At 33.2% G+C, this 26,259-nt stretch overlaps 1 protein-coding gene and 1 long non-coding RNA gene across 2 annotated transcripts; one reads left to right on the plus strand and one right to left on the minus strand.

Annotated features, from left to right (window-relative positions):
- On the plus strand, nucleotides 1–3,933 carry LOC113294597 (zinc finger BED domain-containing protein RICESLEEPER 1-like). The gene is made up of 8 exons (XM_026542984.1): nucleotides 1–466; nucleotides 693–833; nucleotides 1,106–1,277; nucleotides 1,378–1,522; nucleotides 1,619–1,957; nucleotides 2,191–2,275; nucleotides 2,581–2,681; nucleotides 3,895–3,933. The coding sequence occupies exons 1-8, from the start codon at nucleotides 1–3 to the stop codon at nucleotides 3,931–3,933; spliced, it is 1,488 nt and encodes a 495-aa protein (XP_026398769.1).
- Nucleotides 3,934–3,980: 47 nt separating this feature from the next.
- LOC113297166 lies at nucleotides 3,981–6,552 on the minus strand. Its single transcript, XR_003333354.1, has 3 exons — nucleotides 6,307–6,552; nucleotides 4,986–5,042; nucleotides 3,981–4,456 (listed from the first exon to the last, which is right to left on the minus strand). It is a non-coding gene; the product is annotated as an uncharacterized LOC113297166 (long non-coding RNA).
- Between the last annotated feature and the right edge of the window lie 19,707 nt (nucleotides 6,553–26,259).

Raw genomic sequence — 26,259 nt, forward strand, 5'->3', positions numbered from 1 at the left:
ATGTCAAGTGTACAAGAACAAGACCATTATAACGATGTTATGAGTAGTGACGGTGAGGATGATGATGATGTTGAGATGCTAGATTCTGTGAATGAGGATGCAACTGTTGGTTGTGCACCTGCACCAGTTTCACGTGGAAAGAAACATAAACTTAGATCCCAAGTTTGGGAATTTTTTAAACTCGTTAAATATAAAGATGGAACAAAGAAGGGAGTGTGCAAGGCTTGTAATGCAGGATATAAATATGAAAGCCAAAAAGGTGGAACCTCAGCCATGAAAAGGCATAAATTCCCTAACCGTCAGTCTCAGGACGTAGGGCAGATGATATTATCTGCAAAGAATGGCCAGTTGTCTACCCGCGTACGCAAAGTTGATCAGATGAAATTAAGGGATCTGTTTTCAGCATTACTCATTGCAAGAAATGTTCCATTTGCTTTGGTGGAGTGGAAAGAATTTAGAGATATATGTGCTTATTTAAATGAGGATGCTAAACCAATATCAAGGAATACTGGGAAAGCCGATGTAGTAAAGAAACATAAAGCACAAAAAGAAGTTATTCGCAACAGATTGAAACTTGCTCCAGGTATGATTCAAAATTTCAAATCCTAATGACCCATATGTTTTGTTTTATACTTTTATGTATGAGTAATTGATTAATATGATGTGCTAATGTGTATGACTTACCCTTGCAGGCAGGATATATCTAACATCAGACATGTGGACTTCTGCAACGACTACTGGATATATAAGCTTAACTGCGCACTATCTTGATCAAGATTGGGTGTTGCAAAAAAAGCTTCTGAATTTCTTTCCCCTTCCACCGCCTCATACAGGTAAAGCAGTTACTTCTATTTCTTTATCTTCAATATAAATTCTTGTTAAATTTTCCCCTTTCTACTACCTCAAACAGGTGAACACCTTTCTGCTAAGTTATTTGCAATGATAGAAGATTGGGGAATTGAAGACAAGGTATCCAACATCACCTTGGATAATGCTGCAAATAACGGAGCTTGTGCTGGAATTATGAAGAGTAGACTTGTTGCAAAGAAGATCTTGTTGAACGATGGAAAATTCTTTCATGTGCGTTGTTGTGCTCATATCTTAGCTCTTATTGTAAAAGAAGGACTTAAGAAGATTGATCCAGCCGTGCTTAAGATAAGTGCGTCAGTGAAGTCCCTTAAAAAGTCCCAAGTAAGAAAACAAAAATTCTTGGACATTGTTGATACTTTAGGAATGTCTGGAATAAAAAGGGGTATTCGTCAAGACGTAAATACAAGGTGGGATTCCACTAATCCACTTCTATTCTGTTATAATTTATAAAGTTAGATAATTGTATTAATGTTTATTATATACTCACTGAATGTTTGTTTTATACAGGTGGAATTCAACTTATCTTATGTTAGATAGTTGTATCCTGTATAAGCCAGTTTTCTCTCATTTGAAGTTGGTAGATTCAGACTATGAAGACTGTCCAACTGATGAAGAATGGGAACAAATTGAAGTAGTCACAAAGTTTCTCAAGGTGTTTCATGATCTCACAAAGATATTTTCTGGTAGTAAGTATCCTACTTCCAATCTGTATTTTGAAAGAATTTGTCAAGTTCAGGTGTTACTAAAGAAAGAAAGCAGAAATGATGAATTCATTAGGAACATGGTAAAAGAGATGCAAGCAAAATTTGATAGTTATTGGAAGGAGTTGAGTCCTATATTGGCTATGACAGTTGTGTTAGATCCTAGATCGAAAATGAATTTTGTGAAATTTACTTACTCCAAGTTGTATCCTGAGGTGAGAGAATTAGGACGTGAAGTTAATAAAGTGCGTAGTAATATGACAGCACTTTTTAATGAGTATTACACCTTGTCAAGTTCAACAGCTTCCAACAGTTGTGCAACTCAAAATTTGGGTATTCAAAATGGTGGGAATTCTGCTGCCGAAGAAGGGAGTGATTTTTTCCAGGTAATTTTAAAGCTTACTTAACTCTAATTCATGTTAGTGGTGCCCAGTTATATTGCGAAGATTTTAGTCTTTTGAATTATTGCTTTTCATCTTAAAAACCTTGTAGTAGAATATTGTTTGTCTTTTGAATTACTGTCAACTGTGGATGTAGTATGTGATGGTGTTAGCTTGTTTCTAAGACTTTTAAGACTCATATATTCATAGTTCACTCACTTCTAGGTTGTTTCATGCAGGAATATGTTGCAACACAGGAACGTGGTGGTGATGTACTAACTGACTTGTCAGAGTTAGATGGATATCTTGGCGAGTCGTACAGAGGTTGTCTAAATTCACCACTCGACATCCTAAACTATTGGAAGAACCATGAACAACGATTTCCAGTACTTTCAAGAATAGCAGGGGATATTTTGTCAATTCCTATTTCAATTGTCGCTTCAGAATCTGCATTTAGCATTGGAGGAAGGGTAATTGATCGATTTCGCAGTTCCTTATTACCTGAAAATGTTGAGGCGTTGATAACAACTCGTGATTGGGAATATGGAATTGGTAAGCAAATCAGTAATATTTTTTTTAGTTGAATGTCTAAATCTTATATATAACATTGGTTGTTTTTAATCATGTAGGAAAAGAAGATATGGATGAGAACAATGGGATTATTGAAGAAGATGTATTAGGATTTGAACATGATGCAGTGGAGGATGGGGAAGTGGAGGATGTGGAGGAAGTAAGTTCTTATGCGTCTAATTAGTATGCGTACTTCTTCAATATAAAGCGGGGTAATTATGCAAATTCCATGTTTTTGACTCGAATCTTTTCGTTTGTTTGGTTTATTTTTTCTTGAAATTACAGATTCATATTGAATAGTTGGAGCAACTCAAAGATAGACATGGAATATGAGAATATTTTTTGGACAGACAGTTATTTATCACTTACCAATGTCTCCAAATATTGCATAGAAAAGAGATTGGAGATGTTTTTTTGGACAGTTAACACTTTTTTTGATTAACCACACAATATATATTTTGTGCAGGAAGTGGTTATTAATATCTTTATTGTCGCACTTGGTGATACAAATTACAAACAATAGTATTACTATAGTCTCGGGTTTTTTTTTTCTTTGTTGAAAATATCATCATGAACTGATAAGTACTGTAACTAAAGTATTAAACTACTAATGACTAGTATTTGTATTCCTTAAATCCTTTAAATGCAAAATTAGTTTAGTTTTGCAATTTTGAGTTTTTGAATCGAAATATCAAATGAATTAGATGAAATGATGAATGTTAAGTACTTAGGTTGTAGGGAAGGAGCTTTAGATGGCCTGAATGTGACCGGAAATAGCCCAAAAATCGATTTCTGGCGAGTTGACTCAACAAAAACCAGCTAACCCGTGAGCCCCCGTGAACCCGCAAGCTTTACCCGGGACGGGCGCGGGTTGGAGAAAGGACCACCCGTGAAGAATTTCAACCCGCAAGCTTAGGCTTGTATCAACCTGTAACCCGCGGGTTGGTCACAAGCCAGTCCCGACCCGCCCGTTTGCCAGCTCTAGTCCAAATTGATTTTGATCTCGTACCGGCATAATCATATCCACTCGTACCGGCATAATCATATCCACTTGGTTTGAAGTCTGACCCATACTCCCCGAGTTATGTCTCGGAGGCAAAATTCCAAGTCTTTCTTCCAATAACAGTTGGTGTTGCCTCATCTCTGCCATGGACTTCATTAATATCTCCAGATTACTACCCTCAATTTGCTGACCAGATCCACCCTCCAAATTATGATGTTCAATATTGCCCGCCATTCTCTGCCACCGTAACAGTAACAAGAACATAAATCTTAATATCTAAAACTTTACAAGACATTATAAGCACACTACTCACAAACAATAACAAATAACAACTATATTCAATCTGATTTTTATTCTTGTTGTCTTTTAGATTCTAGCTTTTACTAAGCGCCCATATAAGATCTACTAATGGGCTCTGATACCAACATTGTAGCGCCCCCTTTTCATTAACAGTAATTAGAACACTAAAACCCAAGCCTCAGGTATTAACTATCATAAACCAAGTCTATTCAGGCTGATTACAAAACAAAAGGAAAGTATAACATGGCTTTCCAAAAAAAAACAAAAAAACACAAGGTCTACAAGAACCTGATTAATTACAGACGGAACATGCTGACACTAGACTGTCCTGAAATGGATCTTTCTTTTCAAGACATGTCATGTACTTCAACTGGACTCTAAAAGTTATAATATACATACATGATCACCTAATTTACAATGTGGTGTTTGATATTACATATATACACTCGGAAGTTAGAGACTACTTACAATCAACCCAAGAAAAACACCTCTAAAAAGTTACATACGACAGACAGCGCCTCCGTGAGACCAACGGCGATCTCCCGAGAACGCAAGTTAAACAATCTATTCGACCCAAATGCTAAACTCGCCTTCACCCGCTTCTTCACCACTTGAACAAATATTACCTGCCACTAAAAAAAAACATGGAACAGTGAGCCAAACAAGCTCAGTAGGCACTTACACTTCTCAAATGAAATCATTAAAGTTGAATTTCAAACAATGCAATTTTACCAAACGTTGAAAACACACTTAACCCACTGAAAATAGACAGCATGTACTTCAAACATTAAAAGAAGCCAAATGCACACTAAACAATCACGTATATGGAGCTAACTCCTCCTTCAAACAATGTATAATACGGAGACTCGTCCCGCACCTAAATAATAATATGGTGACTCGTCCCGCACCTAGCTATTGCATAGGAAATAGTTATAAATTGAGGAGCAGAGTTCATATATACCACAGATGGAAACTCTTGTTTCCCATAACATTCATACAAGCAAGCAACATTTTAGGTCCTTTCTAAGTAAAAGAAAGGCCAAGAGAATCAACAGGGTTTTAGGGAATCAAAATCCAACAATGCATGAGTTTTGTTAAAGTGCATAAATATAGTTTTGTGAAAAGACATTAATGGTACAAAAGAGAAATGTAAATTCCCACCTCAACTCACAACTCAAACCTTAATCTCTGCAGCCCGCCTATCGAATCCGAAGACACCTTAATGACACAGAAGTTAACGTTAGAGAAACAGAACAACCACGCTGAACCTGATCTATATGACATAACAAACTGACTTAGCCAAACAGTAAAACTTGTAAACAACACGAGGGTCTAAGTTTCAAGGTGCATAAAACACTCATCATTCGTCCAAATTAAACATCCAATAGCTCTTTGGAAACATAACATCCTCCTCTACAACTTTCGTTAAGACTTCATGGACTAAATCAATCTCTATCATACCTATAAAAGTCCATAAAGATGCCTACTTACCGCAGTTACAATAAAATTCCAGATTCCATACTAAATACTAAAAATTATCACAACTTAATCAATTCAACTCCAAATCAAGCAACATAATTCTCTAAAGATTGGTAGTTCGATATACTATAATCCCTACGTAAGAACTAAGGCAAATTCAAGTTGTAAATGTCAAATTTTCTTAAAAGTTAAACTGCCAGGATTGCAAAATGTAAGACACACAAGCTGGCATAATCAAAACATATTATTGTATCAGAAACAATGAATATCATGCTGAGATTGTTGTTCAAAAACACCTAAAACTCATCAGTAGAAGTCCTAAGCTAGATCAAGTTGCATAAGTATCAAGCTTGCTGGAAACCGAACTGGCTGGAGCATTGAACAGCAGTTACTGAGTTAAATATATCCCACGACACGAAGTTCATAGAGGAGTACTTAAAATCACAATAGATATGCCTTTCGGAGAACCAAATTTCATGAAAAGAAACCTTATTTCAGTTCATTATCTAAAGTGCCCTAAAATCGAGCCTAAAAGTCACAGGACCACGCATAAAATTTCGAGATGATGTGATTTGCTTCAATATAAATAATTTTCTTAAGAAATCTGGCACTTACTTATAAGGTCACACATATCTAATTCTAAGTCCTAACAGAGTTCTGCTCCTATCATGAATCAGTAGATAGAACCACACACGTCCAACCTTGGCAGTATCCAACAACACAATGAAAACAATCTTAAATAAGTATTCATTTCAAATCAACTAACTTCCATGTAGAACCTAGATTTGTAGTGACTCATACTCATGTATCAATATCCAGTCGAGTTCCAAAACCACCCTAGTTCAGTAATCATGAAACTAAAATTCAATTACGATCGCAACCCCTAAATCAATTCATTCAGGGATTGATGACATTAGAGAGTAATAGGTTCGGTAGAATCATTCAGTAGACTAGTAAGGTAAGTTCAAATAGTTGGACAAGAAGTAATAGAGTTAAATCATACCTGAAATTTACAGTTAAGAACACCAACATTTCCTTTTTTTCGATCCTTCTCAAGTTTCTACTGAGATTGGTAATTCAAAAGTTTCAGAACCATCACCCTCTTTCCCTCACTGGGTTGAGTACGAAATCTTAGGTTAGGGTTCACGAGTTTGGTTTCCACCTGAATCTTTTTCGAACTAACAGAGTTACAGGCGATGGAAGAAAAGAGAATACCTTTCAGATAAGTTTGTTCAAGAGTTTCATCCTTTCTTATCTTAAGGTTCACCACGTGTCGATCAAAATTGCACACTAAGCTAATACAAAAAAAAAGAAGACTATTATTGGGGCGTCACCATCTAATAGAGGGGCTTCACTTGGATATTGGTGACCAAAAATCTGGTTATGGGATACTTTTAATTCAATAGCAACTATCCAAACTACCCTTCAATTAAAATTAAAACTTAAAAACAGAAACAAAACCTAATTTCTAATCTTCGTTCTTCACATTTAAATTGCTCTTCTTCTTCCTCTACTATTTCTCTTCATCCTTTTCATCGTAAATCCATTTGAATTCATTTCATCGAACAATCCCATGGTGTATGTAAGGTAATCGAACATATCAATCTTTGTTTACTTGTTTTTGTGCTTAAAATAGGTTAGATTGAATGAAATCGAAGTAAAATTAGGGTTTTAGTTACTTTTTGCTAGTGTTACGTCTGGGTACGTTACTAGAATTTTCAACCGTAATTTAGTTTTTGAAGAACTTACGTCTAGGTTTAGTTCAATTCAACCATAAACTTTGATTTGCATGTTGTGTTACGTCTAGGTTTAGTTGAATTCCAACCGAAATTTTTAATTTTACGTCTAGGCTTAATTGAATTCCAACCGTAATTTTCAATTTTACGTCTAGGTTTAGTTTACTGAATTTTCCTTTCGTCAACCTAGCCGTAAATTTCAATTTTACGTCCAGGTTCTTTTTAATTCCAACCGTAGAAATTAATGTTACGTCCAGGTTTGGGTTGATTCCAACTGTAGAAATTGGTTTTACATCCAGGTTTGGATTGATTCCAACCGTAGAAATTAATTATTATCTAATAAAATTAAAATTAACTAAAGGGTTGTCCGGTCATTACAAAATTATTTGAGATAAGGGATTTTTGATATTACTTCTGGGTAACCCGTTTTTGTCCTATTAGGTGACGCCCCTCTAATGGAATGTGACGCCCCAATAATAGCCTTCAAAAAAAAAAATGATAATTCTAGTATAATACTAAGCTAGTCATTCAACAACAACAAGATTTAAGACATACAGTAAGAATGCTTGGCATTCTTATTCGCAAAAACTGACGACCAACCAAAAACAAGCCAACTGAATGGTCGACTAACCACAAATATTGAGATACTAGCGCCAATTAATATCAATTGTGCATTCCTATATCAATAATCAAAAGATGAATTATTGAGCTGCTACAATACCCCCCACGTTTTCAATTAGATTATTAGAGTGAACTTGGTTATGTCAGACTAGGAAGTTTATAAATGTTGAGACATAGAAGTATTACTCTGAAGAGCTGGAGAATCCGAAGACGTACTGACATCAATGTACACATCATCCTTCTACTCGAGGTCAGTAATACAAAACTTGACTTGTTTCGATTTTTTATCTATGTTACTTTCAAGTCGTTTAGATTGAAAACATAACATGCGAAGTTATATATATGAAACTCTAGTTTTAGAGACTTGATCATTCTATTATGATCAAAGTGTCAAGAAATAATATAAAAGTTGTACCACAACTATTGTATATTGAATTACGAAGTATAACACTTATCTTTTGTACTTCGTATTTGCGACATAGACACTATCTTTGTAACTTGTTACTAAATTGTGTAACAAACTTAAGATTGATTTTATACCTAGAAAACCATTTTTATCTACATTAGTTTAAGGAAGTAGACTTGCGAAATTTGTTTCGCAGTTGAAAGAAACCAATGGGATTGGGGATCTATTGGTGTCTGACCTCTATTAGGGAAATTTTGTAGGACCGATCCTTACCTTGGGGATCAATAACAAGACCGATCCCTATTGGGGATCTCTTGCAGGACCGGCCCCAATAGCAAATTTTATATTTCTGGTTTTATGTATACTTTAGGGTTTTGTGAATATCAGAATATGAGTTGCTATTAAGAAAAGTTCAAGATATTGACATAGTGAGTAATTTGAACATGAGTTAAAATATTATCTTTTATTGTTTAAAGAAATTCTTTAATACTCAAGGTGAGATCCCAAAACCAAAATATTGGAGAATATTTTAATTAGGGTTTTTTTTATGTTTTATTTTTCCAGCAAGTAAAACATATCTCTGAAAGATATATATTAGTAAATTATACTTGTACACTAGATAATATTGAGTTGTCATCCATGAGGGATTTCGGTATATTAGCTGGACATTAGTTGGAATCAGACAAAATCGAAAATTGATGTTTATTGCATATCTTTAGATATTTTCGGTTATGGAAATTCCTTGGTGTCCAATCTACCTTGGTATATAAATAGTGAAGTTTGTTCTTCTTACAAACTTCAATTGACACGGGCACTTTATTTTGTAGTCACTGTGGTAGCCGACTAATAGTATTACTTGTAACACTATCTTGGAGAGGAGAGTAACCTAATTAGGCGAAATCTTTTATGTCTGATGGTTTAAAGACTTTTGTGAGATCAAGAAGCGTCCAGATAGTACTGTTGGTGGGAAACTAGAATTTGATTTTTTTTTAGTTTTCGACTATTGATTTGATTGATTAATGGTGGTTAAACCTTGATTGCACCTAGTTTGATTATTCTTGAGAGACTTCTCTTCTGACATAAAGTCACTCAAACTATATCAAGGATTGATGGTAGTTCAAATATGTTTTTAGATCTGGCGATAGACTTGTGATCATCCATTGTTAAGAGACTCCATTATGCGTGCAATCGATCATAAGCAAAATCAAGTTTGTTTATACAGGTACTTTGAAGACATTAAATACTTGAATACAAAAAGATTTCTTACCGGTTGCTAATCTTTGTGTTTACTTCGTGCAGGAACTTGATTGTATGGCATCCGACTTAGCTTTGTTTATATTTTGATAGATATCTTATTGCTAGTCGTATACATCAGCAATCTATTATTTGGTGGTCTTTCTTGGGATATGAATCTGATAGTTTTTAAACCTAGATCTGATTATCTTGATAATCTAGACTTTGGTTTATTTAACCACACAAAGGAGTTTATTAGATTAAATGGAAGAACCTTTGTTTGATTCAACACAAATCTCTAATTTACTTCTTGAGATAGATAGAGTAGTTACCGAATACACATTTTTCCTTTACTATTTCAGAATATGACCCAAAGGAGTTGAGTGCAACAAGTCTTCACGGCTGGTGAAACAACTTAAGATAGTGGACCCTATTTTAAGAATCACGTGCGTTGGACTTATTGGTTATAAGCGCAGGGATACTAAGGAAACTAGGTAATTAGGGTTTGTTTATCTGGTCTCAACCATATGAAATTGGTAATAGTCTTTGTATAATGGCTTAAATTTGAAAGTATTCAAAATTGGACTAGGTCCCGGGGTTTTTCTACATTTGCAGTTTCCTCGTTAACAAAACCTTGTTTGTGCCTTTACTTTATTTTTTGCATTATAATTATTCTTTTAGTTATAATAAAGTAATTGCACTTGTACGTTAATCAAAACACTTGGGCTGATCCATATAGTTAGGTTTGGTTTCGATACCCATTCTATATACCAAGTGTATACCTTTTGGTTGCTATCTTCTTGACATCTCTGTCTATATTAGATCACGCAAGGTATCTATCATATAGGTTGATATCAAAAGGATTGTGGTGTGCTTGGTACCCTCGTCATTTTAATTGGTACCGGAGCAGGCAAACACAAAAAGATCTAACATTATGTGTTTGGTATGATGCAACCTATAAGACTCGGGTCAAAGTAAGATTAAGCGAAAGTGAAGAAAAAAAACTCAATTAATGTATCACAAGAGATTGATAAACCACTATCTGAATCAGAGGTTATAAACAGTGATAATGGTTCCTCCTCATTTGAATCAAATTTAGAATATTCTTCTGATATTATCTTAAATGAGTCCAGAGGATCTCATGTACGAAAGTCCAATGAATCAAACAGAAACCCTTCTAGGGATGATATAAGTCCTGAGGATATATTAACCGTAAGCTGAAAGTGAAACAAGTTTTTGAGCAATTGATTACTTGCCACAATCACCTAAGTATATTTCTTGAAAGAGAAAAAAAAGTCTTCAGGGTGATTTACAATTAAAGACTGCTAAATCTGAAATGCTTCGTCAAGATCTCGAAAAGTTGAGGGAAAATGATTCTCAACAAATATAGAGTCTTGAAGACAAAGTAAGTGCTAGTCTTTCTTAAGCAAAACTGTTAGAGGAAGATCGTCATGCTACCCTTAAAAAGGTCTATTTGTTGGAAAAAAAACTTGTTGAATCTGAAACAAGGATTAACTCTCAACAAGTGAGTTTTGAAGAGATGATGATGATCTAGTTGGTTCTCTTGAAAATGTCAAAAGGTTGGAAGAAGAAAATATAGACTTGAAAAATTTCAATAATAGCTCAAACAATTTAACCTCATTATTAGAAGCAAGTAGAAATCATCGTGATACACGATGATTTGATATAAGGGAATATATTCTTCAAATACTAGCACAGAGGTAAAATTCATCAAAGCTATAAATTCTTCTCAACTAGAGGCTTCCACTGATGACAAAGATGCTCTTAATTCTTGTAAAGAATTTAAGTGCAGCTCTTAATTCTTATAAATTTTGTAAAGAAGTTAAATGTAGCTCTTAATTCTTATAAATTCTTGTAAAGAAGTTTGTCAAGCCTAAAAAACGTGTTCAGCCAAACTCTTCAAGTGCAGTTATCAAAGAAGACATCTCTGCTAATGTCAAGAAAGCAACGCCTTTAAACAAAGACTGGAAGAACAAAACTCATCGTTCTCCAATGCAAGTGGATCCACAAGAAATTAATATTAAAACTCACATTCTTTAGTTACTAAACATTGTTATTTTTGTGATAATAAATGACACTTGCAAAAGGGATAAAAAGTTCGTAAGACGCAAGATGCACTTCTTTTGCATCAAATGAATTGGATAAGGTTGCTCCCCTAAATAAATCAGATCGTCATTGTCCAAAGTTTAGGAAAAAAATTATTGTAATGATAGTTCAAGTTTTGTCTATCGCTCGATGAGGTCATCTCATAAAAGACCTGATAATAGAAAGAGAAATGACTTTGTCAATGCAAAGACAAGATCTGGTATTCCAACTTGGAGAAAGATTGTTGCACAATGTATCCAAAAAGGCGATCATCCTAATAGTATGAGGGAGAAAGCAGTTGTTGCGAAATCCATCTATAGATAGGTCCCGAAGTCTACTGTACAAACAACCAAATGGAAACCATTAGTCTTGCACCAAAATGACACTAAAATGTATATTGTTGGTGACAACAATTTTGAATGTGGATAGACTCAAGAAATGCCTCGTGTTGTCTAAAGTCTCTTGTATAAATGAACGTTATGACAATGACACTCTTCATCACAAGTCAAGGAAGAAAAACAAGAGAATCAAACCAAGCAAGAGGTCAAGAATGATGATTTTGTCTTAGTCATCTGTAAAGTACAAGATAAGGCTCACCTCAACACAACTTAGTTGGATTGAAATGTGCATGCTCACTTTTGTGTTCAATCTTATGAAAGGTGAGGAAGCACAATAAATAGAGCATATCATTTATCGATCATTATATGACTGTTTAACATTCTCAGAGAGTTTTTTCTCTTCTTTACTCATACCTTCTCTATCCATAATTAAGCATTTGACGGTAATTATGAGTTTACGGTGTTGACGTATACAAGTCATATATGTGTAGCCCTTGTTTAGACAGTTAAAATGGGACAAAAATCATTAATTCAGATACCACATGCAAAAGTTATGCCTAAAACATTCATGTGTGTGTGGATCCATGTTGGGGATCTCTACTAGGACCGGTCCCTAGCCTAAGGATTGTTCTGGGATAGGTCCTTAGTCCATATGAATGAGTGTAAAACTGTTTTACCCATAACTTCTTCATCTGAACTCGGAATGACCTCATTTTTTTTGCGCTGGTTTCGTATTTTCATTTCCTATAAGATTGAGGTAATTTCAGTACTTGATTTTATGTTTAATATTTATGGTGTAGTGCACTTGAGTTCATGAGATAAACCGTTGTGTTTCAGTCTCATATACAAGCCCACTTTCTTATGGTTAGTGACTATTGAGTATAGATGATCTTCGGATCATATCCTTGTGATCGCTATATCAAAATCATAAAAAATATTTAAGTCACATATACTAATGGTTGTTTATGTTCTATAAATTAAATATTTGTTATACATATGAGTGACTTTCGCTATGAGATTTACTTTCGGTTTTTACTAACCCTAATTTTTTGATCTTATCTCTTATAATTTTGTGAATTTAGCAGATTTTTAATCTCACTTATAAGGTTGCTTATCAAATCATAAGTAGATATTGATTAAACTCATATATGAAGTCACGATTATACTATTATCAATTTATGTTTCATAAGTTGTATTAGAGCATTGCTCTGTTGAACCCACAAGTTTTGCTATCTCAAGCTGTTGTCAATGTTAGTTGATCAAAACTATATCTTGATTTCTAGTCTACTAAGTCAAGTCTCGGACTAGGTTAGAATTTGTAAATGAGTATCAGACATCACCCTTGAAGATTGAAGATCGTTGAAGATATTTAGAGAACTTGTTTATCAGGTATGTGAAGACTAATGGCCTATTTGGTACGATTTTTAAAAAAAAAATCAAAAATAGTTTTCTACTGTTTTAAAAACATAACATTTTTCCTTGTTTTCATTTTCTAAAAGCTATTTGGTGGGAAATTTTAAAATAAAGACTCGTCGAGATAATGATAAAAAATCGTCGAGATAAACTAAATCAAATATAAATATTAAACTAAATTTATCAACTAAACTAAATCAAATATAAAGACTTGTCGAGATGATGATAAAAACAATTCTTGCACATGCAATTCTTTTCGCAAGCTTTTACTTTGTTCTGAAAATAAAAAGAAGGAAAAATAAAGAAAAAAGAAAAACACAGAAAACGATTATTTGTTGTTTTCATTTTTCTGTTTTCAAAAACAAAAAACAAATGGAAAACGTTTTATGAAAATACCTCTACCAAACGCGTTTTCTCTTGTTTTCTGTTTTTTCTATTTTTAAAACAGAAAACTGTTTTTAAAATACATACCAAACACGACTTAAACCATTCTATTTTACTCAATATCTCACCATTGTATCTACTGAGACTATGTCGTATGACTTCTATTAGATTTACAAAGAATAGTTTCGAGTCAAGCTTGTCTTGTGAAAAATCTCGAAATATGATTCTAAGCAAAGATGTTTAACGGTCCTTAAAAATATTAGTTTTATGAATTAATTTGTGGATCAATTGAAAATTGCCTATGCAAATGATTTTATTATTTGGGAATTTTTCAAACATCATAATAGAGAAATATTGAACTTATTGATATTTCTACTCAGGGTAGGTTGGAAAACCAATTTGCAAATCATAGATATCTGAGTTTCAGAAATACAGGAAGGTTTGGTGAACCAGTTCGAAAACCGCAAGTTCAGTTGGGAACAATTCATGAACCCGGTTGGAGATCCTGTGGTGAACTGAATTCTCAATGTTGGAATAATAGGCTAACAGTTGGCGAACCCGGTTCACAAACCGTTGTCAATTGAGTTAGGTAGTCTTGTAGGGTGGGCGAGCCCGGTTCATGAACCGTTGCACTCTGACTCGTGAACAAGCCATGCGGTTGGCAAACTGTGTTACCAACTGTGCCAGTTTATATTTTAGTAAATGCTCAAAGACTTATTTTCATAAAATGTTTAACATTACTAGAACTCTCCTAAACACTTATAGGATTTCATTCATTACTTTAACACTTATGTGTGTGCATCATGATTAAACTATTAAGTGTTTGAATGAATATAAAATTGCTTTTAATTCATTGACTAACTTTCCAAACCGAATGGTCATTATACACAGTTCAATAACCAAACCTAAGTGTATATTCTTCTATTATATTTTTCAAGAACAGAGTTTGCTTGATTCTCAAGTTATCTTAGCTTGAATTCTAAGCAACCTGGAGTCTTGAAAAAAGTATAAATAGATTTGCTCTTTCAACTGGGAAAATAAATCCCTGACACTTTATGTCCTAGTTGATTCTAGAGTCGTCCTATGTTGATCTAGGTTTCCTCTGAGAAACATAATTAGGTCTATGACTAAAATACTTCGCTTTGGGGACTCGTGAAGCCAGGTCGTACTATCTTTACCTTGATAGTTCGTGAATCCTGATCTTGTTTTTCTGTTATCGAGGTTCTCGTAATCTCTTTCAGGCAAGATAGATAGAAATCGCAAAGTTATCTTCATCTCAGACTTTGTGATTCCTCAAGATAAATATATGAAAACTGATCTTAGTTGAAACTTTGAAGATTATTCTTGAGAGGTGGTTAATAATCTTGGTTGTTCTTCCGGAGTCTTAAGATCCAGATTTGTGAGGTTTGCTAGGTTTTTCTATTGCAGACAGATTTACATACCTTGATCTGTGATCTAAATGGAAATCAAATAATCTTATTTGTTAGAGGCAGATTGGTATCAAAAGTCTTCACTGCGGCTGAAGAAACTCTTACGTTGTAAAGGACGTCATCTAAGGGAATCAAGTGTGTATATGCTTGTGAAGTTCAAGAGACGTAAGGAACGCGACTGTAACTGAATTGCTTGGAGGGTGGATTCGGTCTCAACTAATCCGAAGTCTGATAGTCTGATAGTATTTGTAGCGGCTTAATACAGTGTGGTGTTCATATATAGACGAGGTCCATGGGTTTTTTTGCTATTGTGGTTTCCTAGTTATCAAAATTTCTAGTGTCTTGTGTTTTTCCTTTTCCACATTATATTGTTTATCTTTATAATTGGATTTCCACAAGTTTATACATATTAAATCTAAGTAGATATTATGAGACTTGTTTCTTATACAATTCATATATTTAAAGATAGATAACAAGTTTAATCACTTGGCAGAATTTCGATTGAATTATTTGGATATAATTAGATTGATCTTGGATATTGATTTTTGAGATCGTCCAAGTACTCTGCTTAACAATCAGGTTCATGGACCCTGTGTTTATACACATACTGATTGAGTAGAGGTTGAGATATAAAATCTATATACATATTATCAAGGATCATTTAGTTGGTCTACTTGCTATTGTATTAAGTTTTGTCTATACAGGTTTTTAAACGAAAAAATTGGGTGTATTTGGTATTCCCTGCATTTTCAAGTTGTGTATTCAGCAAACATATGAGTTTCGGTTTTAGCTTGTTACTTTGGCACGTAATAGCTAAGATATTGTCTACCTTTCTCTGGTAAAGGTTGTCGCTTTATGTTATTCTTTCGTCTTGCAGGGAATAACAAAACAACCGGGGGAGTTCTTATTTAATTGGTGATTAAACATCATATCTTTGTGGTACGTGGTTGTGGAAACCTATGAAAGAATTATTTTGATAATCTTTTTCCTGATACGAAAACTTGATCAATTACGATCTTTATCTGTCATATCGATGTAAAGTAACGGTTTTTTGTCGGTTTAATCGTTTTCGTTTTAAGAAAAACTGATTTAATGCATGTTCTTGCTTTTGGTTAACAAAATAGGGTACGATTGTTTCTTGTTAAGAAAAACTAAATCAATTCTTTTTTTTTTTTGCTTAACAAAAGGAGGTTCAATTTCTTTACTCCAATTGATTCGTGATGAGAAAAACTAAGTTAATTTTGATCTTAGTTTAGGCTTATCTAAACAATGTACGATTATTCAAGTCTAATTGGTTCCGATAAGAAAACTAGTTTTCTAATCTAGTTTAGACTTATTAAAAATGAGGTAAAGTTATTTCTGAATAATTGGATCCTGATAATTAGCTAATTTAAGTCTGATCTTAGTTCGACTTATTAAATTAAAGGGAAAATTACTTAGGGTAATTGTTTTCTTGATAAGAGGCTAAAAAAATTAATTTGGTAGTTTCGGTTTTAGTGATGCTTATCACAAGTGGTATGTTAAACCTTTGTGCTTAACTCTTACAGGTTGTATCGAGTTGTTATAAACTTGTAAAATCTTTCGAATTACTTGTGTATTTGTTCGTTTCTTTGTCATTTTTGTGACAAAAAATGGGAGAATGGAGTATACGGTGGCTTATAATCACTGACTAAGGATATATGATGAAAAGTATATATCTTACGAAAGAGTAAAGCATTGACTAAGGGGGAAAACATGTCACCACATGTTGTGTAGTATTACATACTATAAAGGGGAATAACAAATATAATACTTAGCTTTCCTTTTGGGGGAGTAAATTTTTTGTTATTCAAATGCTTCAACAACGACATTTATTTTTGAATATTTGCAGGTTATTGTGTTGTTAAAACTTGGAATCAAACCTATGAAGAATGAGTTAAGAGACTGTTATGTAGTGTAATATATTAATCTGTTAATTCTTGTGTTCTCCATATGTATTAGAGTTTTGTCACTAAAATTTACAAAAGGGGAGATTGTTAGAGCATTGCTCGGTTGAACCCGCCAAGAGTTGGTATGTAATGTTTGGTTGCCATATTTTAGTTCCAAAACACAAGGTCGCTTGATTAGATTGCTAAAGTCAACTTTATTAGGTTAGGCTAGGAAGTCTTGGAATGTTGAGACATACAATTATTACTTTGAAGAACCAGGGGAATCTGAAGAAGTATCGACGTCAACGAACCCATCATCCTTCCGTTCGAGGTTAGTAATACAAGAATTGACTTGTTTTCATTTATATTTACGTTACTTTCAAGACATTTAGGTTGAAAAACGTAACACGCGAAGTTATATATGTGAAACTCAAATATTAGAGACTTGATCGTTTTGTATTATAATCAAAGTGTCGAGAAAGAATATACAAGTTTTATCGCGATTGTTGTATATTGAATTACGAAGTATAAAACTTATATTTTAAATTTTGTAATTGCGACATACACATTATCTTTGTCACTTGTTATTAGATTGTACAATGAACTTAGGATTGATTTCATCATACCTAGAAAAATATGTTTAACTACATTAATTTAAGGAAGTAGACTTGCAAAACTTGTTTCGCAGTTGAAAGGAATTAATGGGATTGGTAGTCTGATTCCTATAGGAGATCTATAACAGGACCGATCCCTATTGGGGATCTCTTGCAGGACTGGTCCCAATAGCAAATCTTGTATTTTCGGTTTTATATATACTTTAGGGTTTTGTGAATATCAGAATATGAGTTGTTATTATGGAAAGTTTAAGATGTCAACATAGTGAGTAATTTGAACATGAGTTAAAATCTTATATTTTATTGTTCAAAGATATTCTTTAATACTCAAGGTGAGATCCCAAAACCGAAATATTTGAGAATCTTTTAATTAAGGTTTTCGAATTTATATATTTTATATTTTTAGCAAGTAAAACATATCTCTGAAAGATATATATTAGTAAACTATACTTGTATACTATTTAATATTGAGTTGTCATCCATGACAGATTTTTGTATATTTGTTGGAATTTAGACAAAACTAAAAATTGGTGTTTATTGCATATCTTTTGATATTTTTGGCTATGAAATTCCTAGGTGTCAAATCTACCTGGGTCTATAAATAGTGAAGTTAGTTCTTCTTATAAACTTCAACTGACACTTTATTTTGTAGTCATTGTGGTAGCCGACTAATAGTATTACTTGTAATACTATCTTGGAGAGAAGAATAATCTAATTAGGAAAAATCTCTTATGTTCGCAAGTTTAAAGACTTCTGCGGGATCAAGAAGCGTCCAGATAGTATTTTTGGTGGAGAACTAGAATTTGCGTTTTTTTTTAGTTTTCGGTTATTGATTTGATTGACTAGTGGTGGTTAAACCTTGATTGCACCTACTTTGATTATTCTTGAGAGCCTTCTCTTCTGACATAAGAACGCTCAAACTAGATCATGGATTGAGGGTAGTTCAGATATGTTTTTATATATGGCGTTAGACTTGTGATCATCTATTATCAACAGACTCCGTTCTGAGCGTGATCGTTCATAAGTGGAATCAAGTTTGTGTGTGCAGGTACTTTGAATACATTGAAGATTTGAAGACAAGAAGATTTCTTATTGGTTTCTGATCTTTGTGATTTACTTCGTGTGCACACTTGATCGACTGACATCCAACTGAGCTTTGTTTATCTTTTGATAGACATCTTATTGCTAGTCGTATAGATCAACAATCTATCATTTGATGGTCTACTTTAAGATCCGAGTATGATATTTTGTAAACCTAGATCTGATTATTTTGATGATATATATCTTGGTTGATCTAACCAAACAGAGGATTTTATTAGATTAAACGGAAGAACCCTTGTTCGACTCAACAAAAATCTCTGATTTAGTTCTTGAGATAGGTAGATGAGTTGCCAAATACATATTAGTCATTTATTGTTTTGGAATACGATCCAAAGGATTTGAGTGCAAGAAGTCTTCACGACTGGTGAATCAACTTAAGATAGTGGGACTCTATCTTAGGAATCATGTGCTTTGGTCAGATTGTTTGAAGGCGCATGGATAGTGGGGAAACTAAGTAACTAGGGTTATTTTACTTTATTTTAACTATACGAAGTTGGTGGTAGTCTTTGTATAACGACTTAATTATGAGAGTATTAAAACTGGACTAGGTCCCGTAGATTTTCTACATTTACGGTTCTCCGTTAACAAAATCTTGTTGTGTACTTTGACTTTACTTTTCTTTCCGCATTATAATTATTATTGTTTTAGTTATAATAAAGTAATTACACTTATACGTTAATCAAAATACTTGGGTTGATCCCTTTAGTTATGTTCGGTTCCGATACTTATTTTATATACCAAATGCATACCTTGTATTTGTTATCTTCTCGGCGGTCTCTATTTATATTAAGTAATGCAAGGTATATGTTATATAGATTGTGGTGTACTTGGTACCCTCGTCATTTCAGAGGATAACATACAGTTGTTTGTACTTTAATTGTAAATAATGAAACTTAATGTGGAAACAAAAATAAATCAATTGCACTAGATATTTTGTCAACGGGGAACACTGCAAGAGCCGAAAAAACCCCGGAACTTAGTCCAGTTTTTGAATAATCACCGAATTAAGATGTTACAGTGTCGGCTACTATCAAACTTGGGTCAAGTGTAATCGACAAGGATTATACTAAAATTAGTGTGGGTCACAATGACTATGAAACTTCTAAAACAAAGTTCTTCCTTTAACTAATAACTTATTGATTCTCTCACTACACGCACAAGCAGGAAACCATCTAAACGCCCCACAGTCACCTCAACAAAGTTTTCACATTTCAGAATATGTGAATACAACAATTTGAGTTATATCCTCATATATCAGCGGTTGTTACGAAATCTAGTAAATTACTTGTCCTTTCTTGAGTGATATTATATCAGAAGAGAAGGACCTTAGAATATACAAGAACTTAACATCAAGAAAGTTACAAAATGACAAAAAAATAAAAACAACTGAAAAGATAAAAACCAGTTCATTTTTTACTTAATAGAGATACTTTTAGGATTCTCAATCCCTTAAAAATAATGAAAAAGTCGCGCCATGATCTTGAAGGATCGATTATAGGCTGTGCTACTCTGCAACTTAATCATACGTACTAGTATAATAAGATAAATTATGATATTTACAGAGACAGTTTTCGACTGAGACTTATCTTTGAAATAGCCAACTTTGCTTTGAATTTAAGCTAAATAATTCCCGAAAATAAATATATCATTTTTATGTTCATTTATATATAAGTTATTTAGCTATATCTTTTAGAAACAACCATGAATGACTCACTTGCATTAAATGTAATTTTTTTATTTTCAATATGGTATGTTTGGAAATTTAACACTAATTAATGTTTAACCTCTGGATTTATTTCCATATTAAGGACAATACAAATTACGGTATGCCCTGAGTTGTAGCAAGCACATTAACACAACTCTAAGTTTAAGTCTTTAATGGCTAAGAATACTAATGATGCAGCAAAGAGCTAATATGTGCATGTATAATTTGTTGAGACCATGTATGCACTGTCATTACTGCAATTGCATCTCTTCTAGGAATCACAACAACTTTGATGGTTGAAACTTGTGGCTTGTGCACAGTGGCGGAGCCAACTTTTACTATAAAGGGGGCTAAAATATTTTATTAAAAATTTGGTGGACTAAATTCTGAAATTTCAAAAAATAAGGGGACCAAATTTTAAAAGTTGAAGAATTGAACATCAAATATAGGATAAATGAACACCTACCTAATAATTCTTGGAATTTTAATGGGGGTTAGAGTCAGGTCTAACCCATCTTTGGTTCCTCCACGGGTTGTTCACTTCTACAAGAGTTGTAGTACAATAGGAACGGGGTCATGTAATATGAAAAACAAACTCTTTGACACTAGTTGGATATATCCAAACTAAATGCAACATAAAACTCATACAAACAATTACCCATGGAAATTTAGTTATTCTAATTCTCTCCAAAATTTATAATTGATGATTTAAATACGATAACAAAAAATAGAAAGCAGAAGGGATTTGAGCAGATTTCCCCACTCTGGTACCATATTAAACATGAGTATTAAAGGATCATTGACCAAAGATATAATGAAAATATGACAAGAGATTTTAGCGTGGTTCGGCTCTAACGGCCTACGTCAATACAAACCCAGTGGGTCAATCTTCATTATTGATTATGAATATATGCTGAGATAGATTTACAATTACATAACAAGTCCTATTTATAGGGATAATACGATAAGTAAACCTAAACCTAGAAAATAACATAACAAATTAACTATCAGACTAAGTAAAATTAGATAGCTAGATAACTTGAACTTTATTAAAGTTGACTTTGTCTCCTTAATATCTTCTCATGAGTTAAGATCGCCTCTTATCTCTTTGGTGGGTAGAATATATACCATATAATCCAATACCCCATCCCCCACCCACCACCACCACCATGTTGGACACGTAAAATCTCTGAAGTCGACAACTTGAACCAATTGTAATTGAGAAGCAAAAATTTAGGACAATGACTGAAAATACTCTCGGACAACAACACCTAAACTATTGAACAACATCACCACAAAGAAAACAAAAATAGCTGACCAAGTAGCAAAACACAATCTTTACTCTTTGAGTGTGTAACTTGAACATCCTCACATAATTACTTTGAAATTCACGAAAGATTTGTGATGTAAAACATAATCACTTCGATTATGTAACTCAGATAATGACAATGAAATATTTTAGGAGAACCATACATTTGTTGAGAGCCCTCTATTTACGGCCAACAACTCCCATAAGGAAAAGAAACTGAGTGAACAAGGAAGTATGTTTCTTGTTTACCAAGATTGACGAAAATTCAGAAAATGAATTTTTGAATTGAACAAATAAAATCAAGTTGATTGATCAAATGGAAATGCAAATGAACAAGGTGCAGACAATAGCGAAAGAACTTTTGTTGCACCCATCTATAACAAATAACAAAATTCGTAAGTATAACTTTGATTGGAGTATTATGTGAAAAATATCAAGCAGAATCATTATTGAACATTGCTTAACTGACCAATATCATTGGTCATGAACAAAAGACATAGTATCAGAAAGGAAAAATAGGTCTGCATCCTTATGTTGGATTTTGGAAATCGATTACTAGTTAATAGGTTAAAAAAAACTTAAATGTGTGAAATGGGTATAAATCCAATATTTTCTGAAACAAAGGTAATAATGTAACAGAACGATGTTACCAAGTCAAAAGAAAGATTTTTATGATTAAGGTGGACATTCTCAACTGAAATTTAATTATCGAGAATGGAGAAATATGATAGATTACAAAATTCATAATTTTGATTTTTGTGAATTCAACCACTGGTTTATAGAAACTTATCTTACCACAATTATATATCGAGAAGAAGAAAAATCGCAAGAACTTGCTGACGGAAATGTAAACATCTTATGAGAATAGGTTAATGTCGAGCGAATAGGGCACAAACAACTAGTTAGATCTAGGATAAGATATGTCCATACTAAAACAGATGGACGTCAAAGAGAGTTTTCATGAATGAAAACTAGTTTTTAAATAATATCAGAAAAGTTATAGTTGCCGATATGTTAGCTGTACTAACAAACTGGTCTAATCGAACAAGACGGTCAGAAGTTAATGCTTATAATTGGAAATTAGTTATGCTAATGTTTATTACCGATTATAAAGATTGGGAATGCTACTTTCCTAAACTATGTAACCCTTGACTATTCGAGCCCTTAAATAAAATTCTCCTTTCTGAAAAAAAAAAACTGGGATTAAATCAAACCCAATGGATGATCTTCCAAAAGATTAAAAACTGATAAAAAAAAATAATCTCCAACTAAAACATGATAATGATCAATAAAATTGAAAACGGAGATGAAACAAAGAAAATATCTTCTGAGTTAATTGAATATTCTTTATAGAATGAATGAATAAACAAAATATTGAGAACAAGATTAAAAAAAAATGTTGTTGTTGAAACAAAAATGATCTGATGCAGTGAACAAAGATAATAAATATGCTTCCTTACTTCACTATATTTACAAAGATCCGAGATAAAACATACCAACAATAGATACCTATGAAAATTAATATACCAACAGATGATTAGTTAGTAATTAAACTACACAAAAAAAATTTGACTGACAACAAGATCATGTCAGACTAACGAATTGAAAACCTCGTTTAGAGGAATAATCGATAAACCCTTTTCTTAGGTTTTGATTAAAGCAAAACAAATACCTTCACTATGATCAGTTTTTATATCAAACAGAACTATGTTTGGTGTATGATCGATACTCATAGTCACAAATTAAGAGAAGAAACACATGATATTCAGAGAGAACCACAAATAATAATTTGTCTAGGCTTCTTTTAAATATAGCCCACACATTTATTAGCCATAACCCATCTAAAATAAGTGCTTAAGCTAACCAAACAGACCTTTATAATCATGCTACATAGCCCAAAAAATTATATATAATTATTATCTATAGCATAAAATAATAAGATAATCATTAAATTCCTAGATCAATATCAACAACAACAACAACATAAAAAAGCTAATTATCTAATCAAATTTATGTAAGATATTTGAAATAATTAACGTTTTTGAAGTATAATCTACATCCTCAATCAATTTTTGAGTAATCATGATTGAGAAGAAAAAAGAAACATCATCTTAGAGATTTTTTTTATAGATTATGTTTATGGAGTTCTAGGAATGGTCATAGGAAATGAACAAAACCTTAGTTAATTCCATTTCGATTGATACTGTTGTGGATTTTTTTTAAGAGAACAATTAGAATATACACCCTGATCAATTTTAATGTAGTCATGATTAAGAAAAAATTATTTTAGAGAAAATTTGAATTATAGTTTTTTTTTTGGGAGAAAATACTGATTAGGGTCTATATATAACTGTTTAATTTGTGAGAACACTAAAATAACAATCATAATTGCTTTAAGTATGATTAAGAAAAAAAGTTAAGGTTTACTTGTTAGTAAAAAATTAATTTTTTTAGCTTTTCATTTTAACTTAAACTTTTTGGGCTATGATTAATAATTGTGTGGGCTATATTTAAGAGAAGCCTTGCTTTATTCACTGAAAGTAGTGATAAGCTATCAATGAGAATAAAAATTCTTATTATATTCATGAGTATTAACTTGGATAAAGGGGGAGTCGTTAAATGTCGATCGAAAAAAACACACGAAAGGGTTGCGTTGATCAAATGATTAAAACTAGAATCCTATTATTGGGGCTTAAAGTTTTTGGAATTTGGGGGCTTGACATGCTATCTAACATACTTAGGGGGATAAGGGGGACCTAAGTTATTTGAAAAAGTCAAATATACCCTTGACCATTATTATACCTAAAATCAAAACTAAATCAAATTTCAAAACCAAAATTAATTCACGTAACCTTTTTTCTTCTTCTTCTCAAAATCAAACAAAACCTTGATTTTTTTTAATCAAAATCAAACAAAACCTTGAATTTTATTAAGATTTATTCTCAATATGAGAAGATCAGGATGATTGATTTGGATTATCATAGACTTGTTATGATTTTATTGTATATAAATACATTGAACCAAAAATTAGAGATTGAAGATTAGGCGAATGAATCTGTCAAAACATATTTAAATTCTCCAAAATGCTACATATTAAAAAAAAACCACCATTTATTTTGCCTTAAAATTGGTTTAACAGGTAAGATTGAAGAGTTTATGGTTTAAGAAAACTGGTTCTGGGCGAATTACGGCTAGGAGTTCTTTACGACCTAGCCGTAATTGTGTTGAAATGGTTGGGACTCAAAGAACTCCCAACCGTAAAATATCAAACACGGTTGGGACTTTCCCAGCCGTTAATTGTTCTGTATCTGTAGAAAACAAGGAAATTATTCAAAATCGGCTGGGAATTCCCAACCGAAACCGAGGTTCTCAGTCGTTCTACTAGTTTCCCAACCGTGTAGTTTTTTCGGTCGGGTTGTAAATTTTTCCTAGCCGTGACGTTCCGTGTCGGTCGGGTTGGATAGTTTTCTCAGCCGTATTGGTATAAGTCGGTTGGGTTGGAAAGTGTTCCCAGCCGTCGGTCTACAAACGGATGGGTTTACCAACCGTAATTGTATGAATGAATGTTTCTTTGGTCTTATATAATTGTGTCATTTTTGGGAACCAAGGAAGGAAAAAACCATACATTTTTCAGTGAAACGAAAAGGAATACATATTTCATATAATAAGTTTTCATTACATTGCAAACACGGGTCTTAATAATAGTGGAAGAAGTCACCGTAGGTACTTTCTTCCACACATTATAACAAGATTGAAGTTCAAACTTCTTTCCATGAACATCCTCATATTCAGCTTCAGCCATCTCCCACTGAAAAAACAAATAAAACAATTTCTTTTAAATCGGTTTTACATAAAACAATTTTTGATGAACCAATTATCGACAAACTTACTCTTTGTGCACGTGGGATATTGATTGTTTTCCTTTATGGCTTCCATTTCATCTTTGAAGGAATCCAATTGTGGAAAGATCTGCTTGAATCTTTTCTTAATGAGTTTCATCCATCTTCCATTACGATTCCGTCTAACGCCACAAAAACAATTCGCACACGGTTCCAAAAAGCCTCTAAGGTTTCATCTATGAAAATGAGTGCATCTTCAAAATGCTTTGATACTGTCACCAACGCTCTGACGGTTGCAACATCTTCTTCAGTGGTGTAGGGAGTCACCATGTTTCTTCCTTTTTTTAACAATTGTGAGAGAGATAGAGAGGGAGTGTGTTTTGTGTGAAAATTTTGATTGGAGAAGGGTCATTTTATAGCAAAAAAATGACCCAACGGATAGTTTTTTCAAAAACTAGTCGTTCCTCAAAAAACGCAACGCATTAACTCAATGCAGTTGGAGCATTACGACCAGGAAATCTATAAAATTATGACCGATAATAGCTATTTACGACTTGGTAATCTTCACTTCCCGGCCATTTACTCAAGTTACGTCCTGGTTTTTTCATGGATCCAAGCCGTAAATCTGAACTGTCCCTGAACCTCCCAACCGTTTTTAATGTGTCCCAGCCGTAATGCGTCCCAGCAATATCACAGAAGAGTTTGCGGTTGGGACGCATTGAAAACGGCTGGGATATTCTGGTAAAGTTGGAGCATTACGGCCTGGAAACATCAAAAATTCAGACCGTAACTGCGTTACGGCTGTGACGCATTA

Source organism: Papaver somniferum, chromosome 7, assembly GCF_003573695.1.
Source record: "Papaver somniferum cultivar HN1 chromosome 7, ASM357369v1, whole genome shotgun sequence".
Classification (NCBI taxonomy): domain Eukaryota; kingdom Viridiplantae; phylum Streptophyta; class Magnoliopsida; order Ranunculales; family Papaveraceae; genus Papaver; species Papaver somniferum.